The 14428-nt window shown below is 41.6% G+C and overlaps 1 protein-coding gene across 4 annotated transcripts in view; it reads right to left on the bottom strand.

Annotated features, from left to right (window-relative positions):
- The window catches only part of VWA8 (von Willebrand factor A domain containing 8), a 473608-nt gene that overhangs the window by 32951 nt on the left and 426229 nt on the right, over positions 1-14428 (bottom strand). For all 4 annotated transcript variants that reach the window (XR_010318190.1, XM_003412602.4, XM_064270072.1 and 1 more), the window contains one exon: positions 979-1104. Coding sequence is in view for 3 of the 4 variants with exons in the window: in XM_003412602.4 (XP_003412650.2) it covers positions 979-1104 (126 nt within the window). In the remaining variant the exon portion in view is untranslated. The remainder of the gene's footprint in view (positions 1-978; positions 1105-14428) is intronic.

Here is a 14428-nt window from a genome sequence, read left to right on the forward strand (position 1 = left end):
TTTAAATTAGGTACATGACTCCCCTCCCCAAGTCACTGCGCCCCCAGCTCTCAGTGGCTCCATGGCAATTCTGGTTTTTCAGGGATATATGAAATCACAGATCTCCCTAGGAGACTACATGTTTTACTTTATTTCCATTTTTTTTGGCTTTATATGGCAAATATTTTAAAATTATGGCTATCTAAAACTTTACATAGTCCAATTAGAGTAATTTCAGGGAGAATTCCTTCTTTTCTAAAAACTTTTCTTTAGTTGTATGATAGACAAAGATCTTCAAAGTAACAGAACCACAGAAAACCACTAAGATTGCTCTGGTGTTTTCACTTGAAATAACCCTTTCGGATTAATAGACACAGACAGGCTGGACGTCTTCAGTTTCCCCTCCTGCACTCCCTGCTCTGTGTCCTGGGAGGCTGATCTGTACCAACAGCATCAACCACTCTCTAGGCTGCCGGCTTCCAGTACATTCTGTGGATGGGCAGCACTGGCTGGAGATCAGAGGGTCGGGCTGGGATATTTGTTCCCTCGGCCCCCTCTCTGTTGTTGCCATGGTTGGCTCTCCCTCGACTGAAGGCCAGACCTCTGCTCAGGCGGCCATCTCCACAATTACCTTCTCCAGGTTCCTGTAATGGCTGTTCCCACTGCCCTTTCAGGCCTAGGAGTGGCGCTAGATCCCTGCTGTTCCTTGCCCTAGAAGACTGCACTATTTCTGGTTTTCCTAGCCCTACATTTACCTTTGTAAACAGTCTTTTTTATTAACTGTTCTTTAAATTACCCAATTTGAGCATGCCATGTGTTTGTTGCTGGGACCTTGATTTGTATGATACATAGTATAATACATATATATTTTTTTCTATAGCGCTTTCCTTAGTTGCCATATTCAGGGTTTATGGTGTTTTGAGAAAGTCAGCAACTCGAGAAAGCAGGTTTCTGTAAAGAAGGCGGCACGATGCAGTTCTGAGGTTCACCATGACTTACTTGTGGCTCCAGCTCACCCCGGCGTTTGTAGATGGCTTTTTCTCCAGTGAGCCCATCAATGATCTTGGCGTCATCTAGTTCCCCAGTAGCTTGGTGTCGTAGCCACTGTCTTTCTTTACCTTTAGCCTACAACGACACGCACATGTTTTAATCAGTTCTGCAGGGTCTCTGACATATTTTATGCACAAATAACAGGAAACACCAGAAAACAAACAAAAACATCCAAATCTGTTGCTGTTGAGTTGATTCCGATTCATAGCAACCCTATAGGACACAGTGTAGAACTGCCACATGGGGTTTTCAAGGCTGTAATCTTTGAGGAAGCAGACGGCCACATCTTTCTCCTGTGGAGCACCTGGTGGGTTTGAACCGCTGACTTTTTGGTTAGCATCTGACGCTTAACCACTGTGCCCCCAGGGCTCCCTATATGAAACACACTGAGATTTTTTCAATAAGTAATGGTTCTGCATGAACAGTTTCATAAGTGGACTGGTTTCTGCTCTGTTGACAAAGAAATACCCTTTGTGTAGATTTTGTCTGTTTTAATTGTTTTCACATATGGAACAATAATAAGCACTCACTTAAAGCACAGATCAATAGGAAAACAGTATGCAAATGAACCCCTGGGGACATACGCAGTATCTGGAAATGTACCGATGATGCAGTTCTTACAGGTTTTCTGTCCCAGTCCTCTTGAGAAAATTTATTAGGTAACAAAACAATCAGCTTGAATGTTAACATTGTCTGCAAGCACAGAGGAAACGTGATTTTTCAGAACTCTTCCTTTTGCAAAATGATTTGTTACTCAAGGTCTCCGTGACTTATAGAGCAAACGGAAACAGCTGAAAGCCACAGAACGTGAACATTTTATACTGCCTGTCCCTCTGATCTATTTTAAGAAACTTTCTGAATTGCTTTTCTACAGGTATTTCCACGTAATACCTTCCCATAATAACTTAAAAATATGCCAGGTAGACTAAGATAGCAAAAAATTATAGTAGCCCAATCCAGGCATATATATTTATGACAGCCATATCAAGAGGTGGGAAGAATAGCTAAAATTTTTTATGCATGAAAAAAGAGTTAGTGGGTAAGAGCATGTGATCTGGAGTCAGATAGTCTGGTTCCAACCCTCCCTTCACCATTTATCAGCTGTGACCTCGGGCAAGTTACTTAACCTGTCTGCATCTCAGTCGCCTCATCTATAACATGAAAGGAACAGCAGTATCTACTGTAGCGAGCTACTCTGAAGGGTAATTGAGATACTACATGGAATGGACTAAGAGCCCAGCAATATATGATAGCTGCTATAATCAAAATAAAATAGTCATTATTTTATTATTAATTATAACAATCCATTTTTTATCATGATTAATAATAATTATTATTATCATCAGATGAAACATATTATGGACAACCAAATCAACACAAATTCAGGCATGCTTCTATCACTGTTTCATTGCAGGTAGCTGTGTGATAGAATTGCCACTGAAAATACAAAGCCAAGCCTCAGGCCATTTGCCAACCAATCGATTCTGACTCATGGTGACCCCATGTTTGTCAGAGCAGAACTGTGCTTCTGATTTTCAGAAGTAGATCACCAGGCCTTTCTTTTGAGGTGCCTCTAGTAGACACAAACCTCCAACCTTTTGGTTAACAGATGAGTATGTTAAATGTTTGTGCCACCCAAGGACTCCAAGCCTCAAGTAGCCAGTGTCTATTTAAGGGATAGACCAGCCATTATACAAAGAAGCACGACACAATATAACCCTCAGTATTACTATACAGGTAGGCCCTGACTTCAACTGGGTTCTGTTCTGACAACTTTGTTGTATTTCAGTTCTGAACTTGGTTGGATACCCTTTTTTTTTAAGTTTTCATTATTATTGTCTGTTGTTATTAGCATCTTTATAAATTCTATCTTTGAACATCTATGAGTGAACACCTGATAATAACATCAGCAAATTATGCACTGCAAGACTGTATGTAATACATATTACTAATGATAACATGTACTAAAAAAAAGAAAAAGAAAAAAAAGATGGGGAGGCAGGGCCAAGATGGAAGAGCAGTCAGACACTTCCTGTGATCCCTCTTACAACAAAGACCCAAAAAACAAATGAATCGATTATATACAATAATATAGGAGCCCTGAACATCAAAGACAAAGTCAAGGAGTTGGACTGAGCAGCAAGGGGAGGGAGAGACAGTTCAGAAGCAGTGAGGATTTGCCAGTTCTGACCTGGCCAGCACCCTGCTGGCTGGATCAGCTGGTGCGAGTGGGTTCAGGTGAGCAGTAGTGCTCAGGACATGTTTTCCACATCGGGAGAAACCCAGTGGCGGAGAGTCTGCTCAAATCTCTGGAGCCAGGGAGAAGTGGCACTGAATTAAAGAAAGATAAGTACAAGCACCTAACCTACTGTGTGGGTTTAAAAAAAAATCCCTTCCTGCCCTTGGGAAGTACCTCTCTCCATTTATCTGGCCCCTCCCCACTCTGCTCCGGGTCCTAGTCTGGCTTCAGTGATTGCTGCATCCCTGGACCAGAAGTAGGACCCATCTTGCACCTCCCCGAGCCAATCTCTGGGCTTTAGAGAGGGAACAAATTAACAAACAAGAAAAGATAATCTACCAGCTCCCCTAAGCCAGGAATTTAGGGCAGGCTTCATTCCTTTGCCAAGGTACAAGCATAAGGGGTCCATGGACTTTGAATGCCTTTCACCCCTGCCTACACCTGCGTGGGCTCATTTCAATAGTGTAGGCCCTCATTAGGGTAGTACAACAGGGTATACTGAAGCCTATTTTCAACTGGACAGCTCTTAAGTGGGAGCCATAGAATCATGACATTTGACACTGCCCTGCCCATTAAGCAGGGTCCTCACCTACCCACAGCAGGAGCCTGAGGACTGGTGGCTCCACCCACTCCACAAAGCCACCTATGACAGGTGTCCAAGAATAAGTGGTGCCTCCCAGTCCTTACATCCAACAGCATTGGGTGCCCATAGTCTGGCTGTAAAACCCGTTCAACAATGTGCTCTAGAGAACAGGGACACCTTCCACCCAGACACTCAGGGGCAGCCATCAGTCCCCAGCCTTGCTCAGCACATGACCCCCTACTGCAGCCAGATACTTGTGCCTACTCCACTCAGCCCTGCCTGTCTAGGACTGTAGGTGAAAGCCTGCACCACATACTCAGTGATGGACGACCTTGATGCCTGAGCTAAATCCACACAAGAAAAGTAAATGGACTCCTGGGCTCACATACCTAGTAACAGCTCTAACCACCTGGTGACAGGATGTGAGAGCTTCAAAGATGCCAATAATCAAAGTAGCTCACATGACCAGCCTATTTGGGCATATCAAAACAAAACAAGAAGCTAGGACACAGTAAGCAAACATAAAATAAATAAATATAATAATTTATTGGTGGTTTAGGAAACCCTGGTGGCGTAGTGATTAAGTGTTAGGGCTTCTAACCAAAACGTCAGCAGTTTGAATTCACCAGGTGCTCCTTGGAAACTCTATGGGGCACTTCTACTCTGTCCTGTAGAGTCGCTATGAATTGAAATCAACTTGACAGCAATGGGTTTTGGTTTTGGTTATTGATGGCTCAGAGACAACAGTCAATATCAAATCACATAAAGAGGCAGACCATGATGGCTTTAGCAAGTGACCAAAACAAAGAACCAAGAAACCTCCTAGAGGAAGAGAATTTTTTGGAATTACTAGAGGTAGAATTCAAAAGATTAATATACAGAGCTCTTCAAGAAATCAGGTGGGAGATCAGGCAAAATGAAGACCAAGCCAAAGAATACACACAGACAAAGCAACAGAGGAACTTAAGAAGGTTATACAAAATTTTTAATTTTTTTTTCATTTTGTCACCATTTACAAATGTATTACTTATCGACATGTCTCTGTTTATTATCTACCTGCTCCGTTAGAAAGTAAGGTTCATGGGAGCAGAGCCCTCACCTGCCTTGTTTGCTGTTTTAAGCCAATTGTTAGAATAGCACCTGATAAAGAGTAGGTGTTCAATAACAGTTGTTGAACAAAAGTTGTTGAACAAAACTGTTAAGTGAAAAAAGTATGATATAAAAGTATGCATGTACAGTCTGATCTCGATTGTATTTTACATATATACAAAGAAAATACATGGGAAAAAAAGGCTAAAATTCTAACAGTAGTTTTTTTTTCTTGTGTTGTGGGTGATACTGTTTTCTTCTTTTTATTTTTCTGTATTTTCCAATTTTCATATAGTGAACTTGGGTTATTACTTTTATAATGAGAACTGAATTTTTTTTCTTTCTTTTCCCATAGAGATTTTTAAAACATCCTTTCATATTTTTGTGAATCATACCTTAGAGACCAGCTTGCAGGTTACTGACAGCAATGGTCCTCAAACACTAATGTGTACACAAATAACTTGAGGATCTTGTTAAAATGCAATTTCTGACTCAGTAGGTCTAGGACAGGGCTTGGGCCTCAGCATTTCTAACAAGCTCCCAGGTGATGCCAATGTTGCCAAACCAAGGACCACACATTCAGGAGCAGGGACCTAGAGGACTCCTGGGGACTGTAAGTGCCCTACGCATTGCTCTTTGAAAACTGCCATATAGATGTGGACTAGCAAAGCCCTGGCCTCTCTCTGAGGTGCTCCTACCACAGGCAAACTACTGAAAGGGTAATGAGGTCTCGTCATTTTCACAGTGATGGCTGCAAATATTACTTTTCCCCTAGTGGAATATATACCAAATATCATCTTACTGAAAAAAAAAAAAAAAATCTAGTTATAAATATTATATAATATAAATAGCTCTTTACTATGAAAAATCAACTTTCATTTCAGGAATGTAATCATCAAGACAAAGAATTAATCATGGGTAAAAGAAAAACAACATCAAATTAGGATTCAGCATATGGTGGTTCAGTGGTAGGCTTCTCGCCTTCCATGTGGGAGACCTGGGTTCGACTCCAACCAGTGCACCTCATGCGTAGCCACTACCCGTCTGTCAGTGGAGGCTGTGTGTTGTTATGATGCTGAACAGGTTTCAGCAGAGATTCCACACTAAGATTGACTAAGAAGAAAGGCCTGGTGACCTACTTCCAAAAATCAGTCAGTGAAAACCCTGTGGATCACAACGGTCTGACCCACAACTGCTCTTGGGGATGGCCCAGGACCAGGCAGTGTTTCATGTCCATGAATTGGAAGGGGGGGGGGAGGGGGACGACTCAGTGACAGCTAACAACAACAGAACAACAATCTAGGCTCATTCTGGGCAAGTCATAACATCCTCTGGGCTTCTGGAGTCCCATTTTCAAAATGAGAAAGTGCTGTATAAGGAAGGTCCATTCAAGGTGTTTAACAGTTTATACTTATTAACGAAACTCATTAGTATTTAGAGAATGATTTCCCAATTAATCTTTAACCTTTGCCTCTTCCTAATTATATCACAAAATAAATGGTAAGGACAGTAACATTTTCTCAAATAATTGGGAATTGCTTCCAACTTTCAGAAATAAACCATTAAAAGATAGTGAATAGTGACTTTGATGCAATATGTTTTCCACTAATAGATCTTTCTGCCTGATATGTAGCAGGCAATAGACCATAAGATGCAACAAATTATGGGAAAAATAATTTCTGAGGAAAACAGTTTATTCCATGCTTCTTTTGGTGGTTAGTCTTAATGCAGTTTTGTTTAAGCTAGTTTGCTATTCATATTAAACAAATTAAGAGGCTCGGGTGGACAATTTGTTACAGGAAATCAATTGTCTTTGCTCTTCAAACTTTACCCTGTCTCTTACCCAATTACCAGTACTCAGAAGAAAGCACAAAACATCTGGACCTAGCAGCTATGTAACTTGATGAAAATCTTTCATTTCATGCCCAGAGTTATGGGGATATTTATATCTCCTAAACAGCTGTTCTAGATTCTCAGCAATTCATATTGTCCTCCAAATTGAGATTGGGATAGAGCCAAAAAATATTAAACACAATTATACCAGAAACATCCTATGGTATGAATATACATCTTTGAAAAGTATCTAAAAAGAGCATTAATAAGCATGCAAACATACTTAAATAAAATATAGAAACAAAAGACCATAGCAAATGGTGAAAATTTTACTAAAAGCCATATCCAGAAAAGCATTCCATTAGGCTTACATTTCAGACTGCCAAAGAATACCACAGACAATTATACGCTTTATGCCAATCAGATATGAGCATGATCTTAATACATAAAAAATTATTTAGTGAATTATCCTCCAAATAATTTTATAAAGATCCTACTGTAATAAAATAATCTGGAGTGGTTATGGTTTACTAGTTTAGATATTTCTGTATTTGACTAGAGTCTCTGAGTAGTGGAAATGGTTCATGTACTTGGCTGCTAATCAAACGACAGAGGATCAAGTCTATCAGAAGAAAGGCTCGGTGATCTCCTCTTGAAAAATCGGCCATTGAAAACCCTACGGAGCACAGTTCTGTTTTGACACTCAGGAGGTCTCCATGGGTTGAAGTCGATTCCATAGCAACTGGTTTTGGTTATATTTGACTAAAGTGTCCTAGTGCCTTTATCATTTACCAGGGGAATGAATGGAGTTTTTCTCTGATTCTATTGAGTAGGTTTAGTATGTTTTATTGGCTTGTTCTAGTTGTTAACTTTTAAAACCAATTGATTATAAGGCAGGTCTTCATATTAAATCCTTATGAGAGGTTTGTAAAATCCTGCCTTATTGGTATCAATTTCTGATCAATGTTTGAAAGATAAATTGGTTTGTTTTTGCATCGTATGCAATAGAAAAGCTATTTTGTAGCCTGTCTCCCTGGTTAGTTCATTGTGTTAGGAATTTCCAAGATATTGTCAGGAAACAGTAGGATATTCTGACTTTCCCCAGAGAAAAGGAGATAAGATTGAATTCCTTTATTCAAGCTGTGGGGCTCTGTCACATTAAAATTGTGTAACAGGTTTAAGTCACAAAAGTTCAATTATAAAAAATATGCTTAAGAACCAGCTGGAAAATAAAATTATCAGAAGACAGTATAGTGTCAGCTGGGGGCCTGAAGGGCCTTTCTTCTTGGTTAGAATTGGTTGTTTCAAAACTGAACCTGAGATAATGGAAAAATAATTGGAAAACATACTGGAAAAAACCCTGCCAAGATTAACGCCCTCCCTATAAAAGTTAAAAATAGTTGTAAATTTTCTTTAAATCATAAATACATATTTAAAAAAAAAATCACCGAGTTGATTCCGACTCATAGCAACCCTATAGGAGGGAGTAGAACTGTCCTGTAGAGTTTCCAAGGAGCATCTAGTGGATTCGAATTGCTGACCTTTTGGCTAGCAGCCATAGCACTTAACTACTATGCCACCAGGGTTTCCAAATATATACATAAAGGGGATGAAGGAAAGCACTATCAGTTAAAGGTACTATGATTTAATGAACATCACTATGTTAGGCTTTTATATACGTACTTTTATTTAATTGTTATAATTACTCTATATAAAGTAGGTAATGTTGTTGTTGTATGCTTTTGAGCCAATTATGGCTCACAGTGACCCTACAGGACAGAGCAGAATTGCCCCATAGGGTTTCCTAGGCTGTAATCTTTACGGGAGCAGATCACCAGGTCTTTTCTTTCAAGGAGTGGCTGGTGGTTTTGAACTGCCAACCTTTTGGTTAGCAGCCAAGTGCTTAACCATTGTGCTACCAGGGCTCCAAAGTAGGCAATATCAACCTCATTTTAAAGATGACAGCTCTGAAGTTCAGAGTGGCTAAGTAACTTGACCAAGGCCACCCCCAGTAAATAGTGAAAGTTAAAACCAAGAATTAAAAAACAAACTCATGCTCTTCCCCACAAAACCTTCCCTTGTTCTGTTCTCTCTTTCAATAAATGGCATTTTCAAGCCAAAACCCTGCCAGTCTCTCTCACTTTCCAAAACTATGCCATTCTCCTTGTCCTGCTGGTCCTATCGTCTCTCCATCCCTGTGGCCAACCCCTTGCTTTCTACAACCATCTCTGCCCTGGATTTCAATGGCCTCCCCATATCCCTCCTAAGCCACTCTCCCCTTTCCAGTTAGAGGGAGTCTTTTAAAAGTGCAAATCTGGTCATTTTGCTCCCCAGGTTAAAACTTTTGAATGGTCTCCTCTGACCTTAGGATAAAGTTCAGTCACCTACAAGACTGACCCTTCAGTTCATCCTGGACCCCTCACCCTGGCTGTGTGCTCCAGCCACTTGGGCCTTTTAGTCCTTTACTATATCACATTCTTTCCTACCACAGGGCCTTTGAACAAGCTGCACCCTCCATCTGGAACCCTGTCCTCATCCCTCAGTCACTTCCTCTGAATCCTTTAGGTCTCATCTCAAATGCCACTTCCTCAGGGAAGCCTGTCCTGATCCCTTGGTCAAGGTCAGCTTCCTTTTTTCTGTGATTTCATAGAAATGTGTTCCTTTCCTTTAGCAGCCCTTACGTCAGCTTACAGTTCTATCTTCGTTAGTGTGGCTGTCTGCTTTGCTTATTAGACTGTAGCTCGATGAGTATGGGGACTACCTGTCTCCTCAGAGCCCAGCACAGAGTCTGGCACCCCATGATGGGCTCCAAAAACACTTGTTGATGGAAAGAAGGTCTACCCTAGTCCAAAAGCCTGGACTCTTTCTACCGTACCATCCTATATCCCCAAAGGAAGTAAAAACTATTTAACAATTTATAAATACAATTTTCTAAGTACTTCAGTGTCTCTGAAACTTTTCCACCAAAGCATTTCAAAAGGCAGAGGAGAGAGGACTAAAGCAGAATCTGAAGTGCCTGCCAAAAGGCTGAATTTTGTCTTACGGTTCATAAGAATGCATACGCTTGATTGTGTAGTATGACCATAAGTGTTTTAATAAAAATATAATGGGATTCCTCTACCCCATCTTAGAATAAAATTGAGGCTCCACCTCCACCAGACTGAGTCCAGAACAACTAGATGGTGCCTGGCTACCACCATTGACTGCTCTGACAGGGATCACAATAGAGGGTACTGAACAGAGCTGGAGAAAAATGTAGAACAAAATTCTAACTCACATAAAAAAGGAAAAAAGACCAGACTTACTGACAGAGACTGGAGAAACCCTGAGAGTATGGCCCTGGACACCCTTTTAGCTCAGTAATGAAGTCACTCCCGAGGTTCACCCTTCAGCCAAAGATTAGACAGGCCCATAAAATAAAACGAGACTAAAGGGGTACACCAGCCCAGGGGCAAGGACTAGAAGGCAGAAGGGGACAGGAAAGCTGGTAATAGGGAACCCAAGGTTGAGAAGGGGAAAGTGTTGACATGTCATGGGGTTGGTGTCATGGATTGAATTATATCCCCCCCCCCCCCAAAATTTGTGTATCAACTTGGTTAGGCCATGATTCCCAGTATTGTATGGCTGTCCTCCATTTTGTGATTGTAATTTAATGTTGAGGATTAGGGTGGGATTGTAACACCACCCTCACTTCTGATCCAAGGTAAAGCGAGTTTCTCTGGGGTGTGGCCTGCACCACTTTTTATCTTTCAAGAGATAAAAGGGAAGCAAGCAGAGAGTTGGGGACCTCATACCACCAAGACAGCAGTATTGGGAGCAGAGCACGTCCTTTGGACCCGGGGATCTCTGTGCCTGAGAAGCTCCTTGACCAGAGGAGATTGAGGACAGGGACCTTCCTCCAGAGCCGACAGAGAGAGAAAGCCTTCCCCTGGAGCTGATGCCCTGAATTTGGACTTTTAGCCTACTTTACTGTGAAGAAATAAATTTGTGTTAAAGCCATTCACCTGTGGTATTTCTGTTATCGCAGCACTAGATAACTAAGACAGTTGGTACTCAATGTCATAAAACAATATGTGCACTGTTTAACGAGAAGCTAGTTTGTTCTGTAAACCTTCATCTAAAGTACAATAATAGAGGGGGAAAGGAGCTGGTTGAATGGACACATGAAATACAGGGTGGAGAGGAGTGTGCTGTCACATTGCAGGGGGAGCAGCTAGGGTCCCATAACAATGTGTGTGTAAATTTTTGTATGAGAAACTGACTTGAATTGTAAACTTTCACTTAAAGCACAATAAAAATAAACAAATAAATACATTAATTTTAAAAAGTACAATAATGATGAAAATAAAGTACAAAACAAAAAACAAAACAAAAAAAACCCTGAGGCTCTAGGGAGAGGTTCAGTGTTTATCCCTGGCTTTTCCTCATGTCTGCCAAACCCTTTTACTTTAAAAAAAAAAAAAAAAAAACCATTGCTGTCGAGTTGATTCTGACTCATAGCAACCCTATAGGACAGAGTAGAACTGCCCCATAGAGTTGCCAAGGAACACCTGGTGGATTTGAACTGCCGGCCTTTTGGTTAGCAGCCGTAGCACTTAACCACTATGCTGCCAGGGTTTCTACTTTATCTGTGTTAATTTGTTTAGTTCTCACAACAGCACTGTGTGATAAATTTTACAGATTTTCCTACCACCATCAAAACCAGATGCCTTGAATCAATTCTGACTCATAGCCACCCTAAAGGTCAGACAGAGTAGAGCTGCCCTACAGGGTTTCCAAGGCTGTAATCTTTACAGAAGCAGACTGCCACATCTTTCTCCCACAGAGTGGTTGGTGGGTTTGAACTGCCAAGCTTTCAGTTAGCAGCCAAGTGGTTAACCACTGCACCACCAGGGCTACTAAATAGCAAAGCTCGGGTTTGGAACCTAGGTGTAATTCCACAGCCTATGTACCTTTCCAGTATTTTCCAAAGAAGGTTAGAATCACATTGACAGAGCAACAGTTAGGTTGATGGCTTGAGTGACACAACAATGGATACTCTACTTTGAGCTAAAATCTATGATGTAGAATATTTGTCACATAACTCAAGTGTGAAAATTCCGGTGGCACAGTGGTTCAGAGCTACAGCTGCTAACTAAAAGGTGGGCAGTTCGAATCCACTAGGCACTCCTTGGAAACCCTATGGGGCAGTTCTGCTCCGTTCTTTACTGTCGCTACGAATTGGAATTGACTCTATGGCAACAGGTTTTACAGGTAACCCAAGTGTACTCACTGGAACGCCACAGGAATGGGCCAGCTGGCTTTCCTCCCCGGCTACCAGAGGCTGGGCCCCTCACCGCTTCGAGGCCCGAGCTCTCCCTGGCTCCGACAGCTACCAGTTGCCACTGAGCTGACTCCAGCTCACGGCGACCCCATGTGCGTCAGAGTAGAACTGCGCTTCATAGGGTTTACCGCGGCTGGCTTTTCAAAAGGAGATCTCCAGTGCTTTCTTCTGAGGAGCTTCTGGGTAGGCTTGAGCCTCCAACCTTTTGGTTAGCAGCCAAGCTCTAGCCTTGAAGATAGTCTTTTCTTGTCTGTCCAAACAAGATAATAACAAAGCCCCAAATCCCAAATCCACCCTAAAAAATACCACTATGTCCCTGCAACCTCCTATTGGTCCATCATAAAAGATACAAAGGAAGCAAGAAGAGAAAGCAGCCCTCTGATGGCTCAGGATGTAGAGATTTTTCAGAAGGTGAAAAAGCTCACTGCCACCATGGAGTCTGCTCTGTAGGAACAGTGCAAATGACCCAGGGTGTCTTCTAAAACAGTGGGATTTTGGCTTGGTGAATTCTGCAAAGTCAAGGCACTGCAAATATATTTCACCCTTATCACATTCATTCCTTCTCTTTTGTAGTGGTAGCTGCAGGAAATGAGAACTTTCACAATGAAAACTGTAAACTTTAAAAGAGAAAAAACTCAAAGCTATGGAATTTAGGCTTCTTATTAGACCAGTGGGGCCCTGGTGGTATAGCGGTTAAGTGCTTGGCTGCTAACCAAAAGTTTAGTGGTTTGAATCCAGCTGCTCCTTGGAAACCCTATGGGGCAGTTCTATTCTGTCCCATAGGGTCACTACAAGTCAGAATTGACTCAATGGCAACCGGTTTGGTTTTTTCATTAGAACCGTAAGGGCCCCTGGTGGCAGAGTAGTTATGAGCTCAGCTGCTAACCAAAAGGTTGGCAGTTGGAATCCACCAGCCTCTCCTTGGAAACCCTATGGGGCAGTTCTGCTCTGTCCTATAGGGTTGCTATGAGTTGGAATTGACTCAACAACAATGGGCTTTTGGTATTGGGCCTGTGGGTACCTTTTCCATAACTGGATTTGGTCATTTGGGCTGAGGAAGTCTGTGCTTAGCATCCAGAGGTGCTGTGACAGAGTAAGGCATAAGAAGGGGATTATGTATTGTGTGAATCTGGGGACTCTGAGGGGAAGAGGCACAAGCGAGGAGAAGCAGTAGAGCCTTGACCCAGTGAAGGATGCTGAACGACTAATCCAACAACACTGTGGAATTTTTCTTTTGCTGATGTCGTTGTTGTTAGATGCTGTTGAGTTGATTTCGACTCATAGTAACCCTGTAGGACAGAGTAGAACTGCCCCATAAGGTTCCCAAGGAGCAGCTGGTGGATTCAAACCACTAACCTTTTGGCTAGCAGCCATAAATGCTTGACCAAGGTATCATGGATCTAATAAACCAAAAAACCAAACCCACTGCCGTGGAATTGATTCCAACTCATAGTGATTCTGTAGATTGAGTCCTGCCTCATTAACATAACTGCCTCAAATCCTACCTCATTAACATCATTAAAAAAAAAATCCGTTGCTGTCCAGTCGGTTTGATTCATAGATCCTATAGGACAGAGTAAAACTGCCCCACAGTGTTTCCAAGGAGCACCTGGGGGATTCGAACTGCCAATGTTTTGGTTAGCTCTTAACCACTATGCCATCAGGGTTTTCAAGGATCTAATAAGAGGCCTAAATACCATAGCTTTGAGCTTTTTCTCTTGTAAAGTTCACAGTTTTCATTGTGAAAGGTCTCATTTCCTGTTGCTACTACTGCAAAAGAGAAGGAATGAGTGGGACAAGGGTGAAATATATTTGCAATACCTTTGACTGCCACATCTTTCTCCCAAGGAGTGCCTTGTGGGTTTGAACCGCGACCTTTCTGTTAGCAGCTGAGCACTGTCATGCCACCACGGCTCCTTTCTTTTGGTGTTCACGCTGATAATTAACACTTTGTAAAAATGGCAAAAGGGGACATGTTCATATTATTGCCCTGGATAAGGAGGATACAGAATTATAAAATAGTTACATTTTCCTTAGAAAATTTTCTGCTGTCTCTGGATTCAGCATCATGTAAGAACCTAGGGATTTCTGGTCTTAATTTCTCATGTTGATATTACTTCCTTTCCTATATATGATTATCACCCCTTAAGGTACTCTCTAGCTTGAAGATTATATACTCCAATAAAAGAAAAGGATTTCATAAAGTCTGGGGTGAGAATAAAGGAGAGGGGCAAGTAATTTTGAATAAATCTGCTACTTTCTTTATGTTCTTCTTTTAATTTTGGTAAACCAAGAATTAGCCAGTGAAAACCTTATGAATAGCAGTGGAACA

Source organism: Loxodonta africana, chromosome 17, assembly GCF_030014295.1.
Source record: "Loxodonta africana isolate mLoxAfr1 chromosome 17, mLoxAfr1.hap2, whole genome shotgun sequence".
Classification (NCBI taxonomy): domain Eukaryota; kingdom Metazoa; phylum Chordata; class Mammalia; order Proboscidea; family Elephantidae; genus Loxodonta; species Loxodonta africana.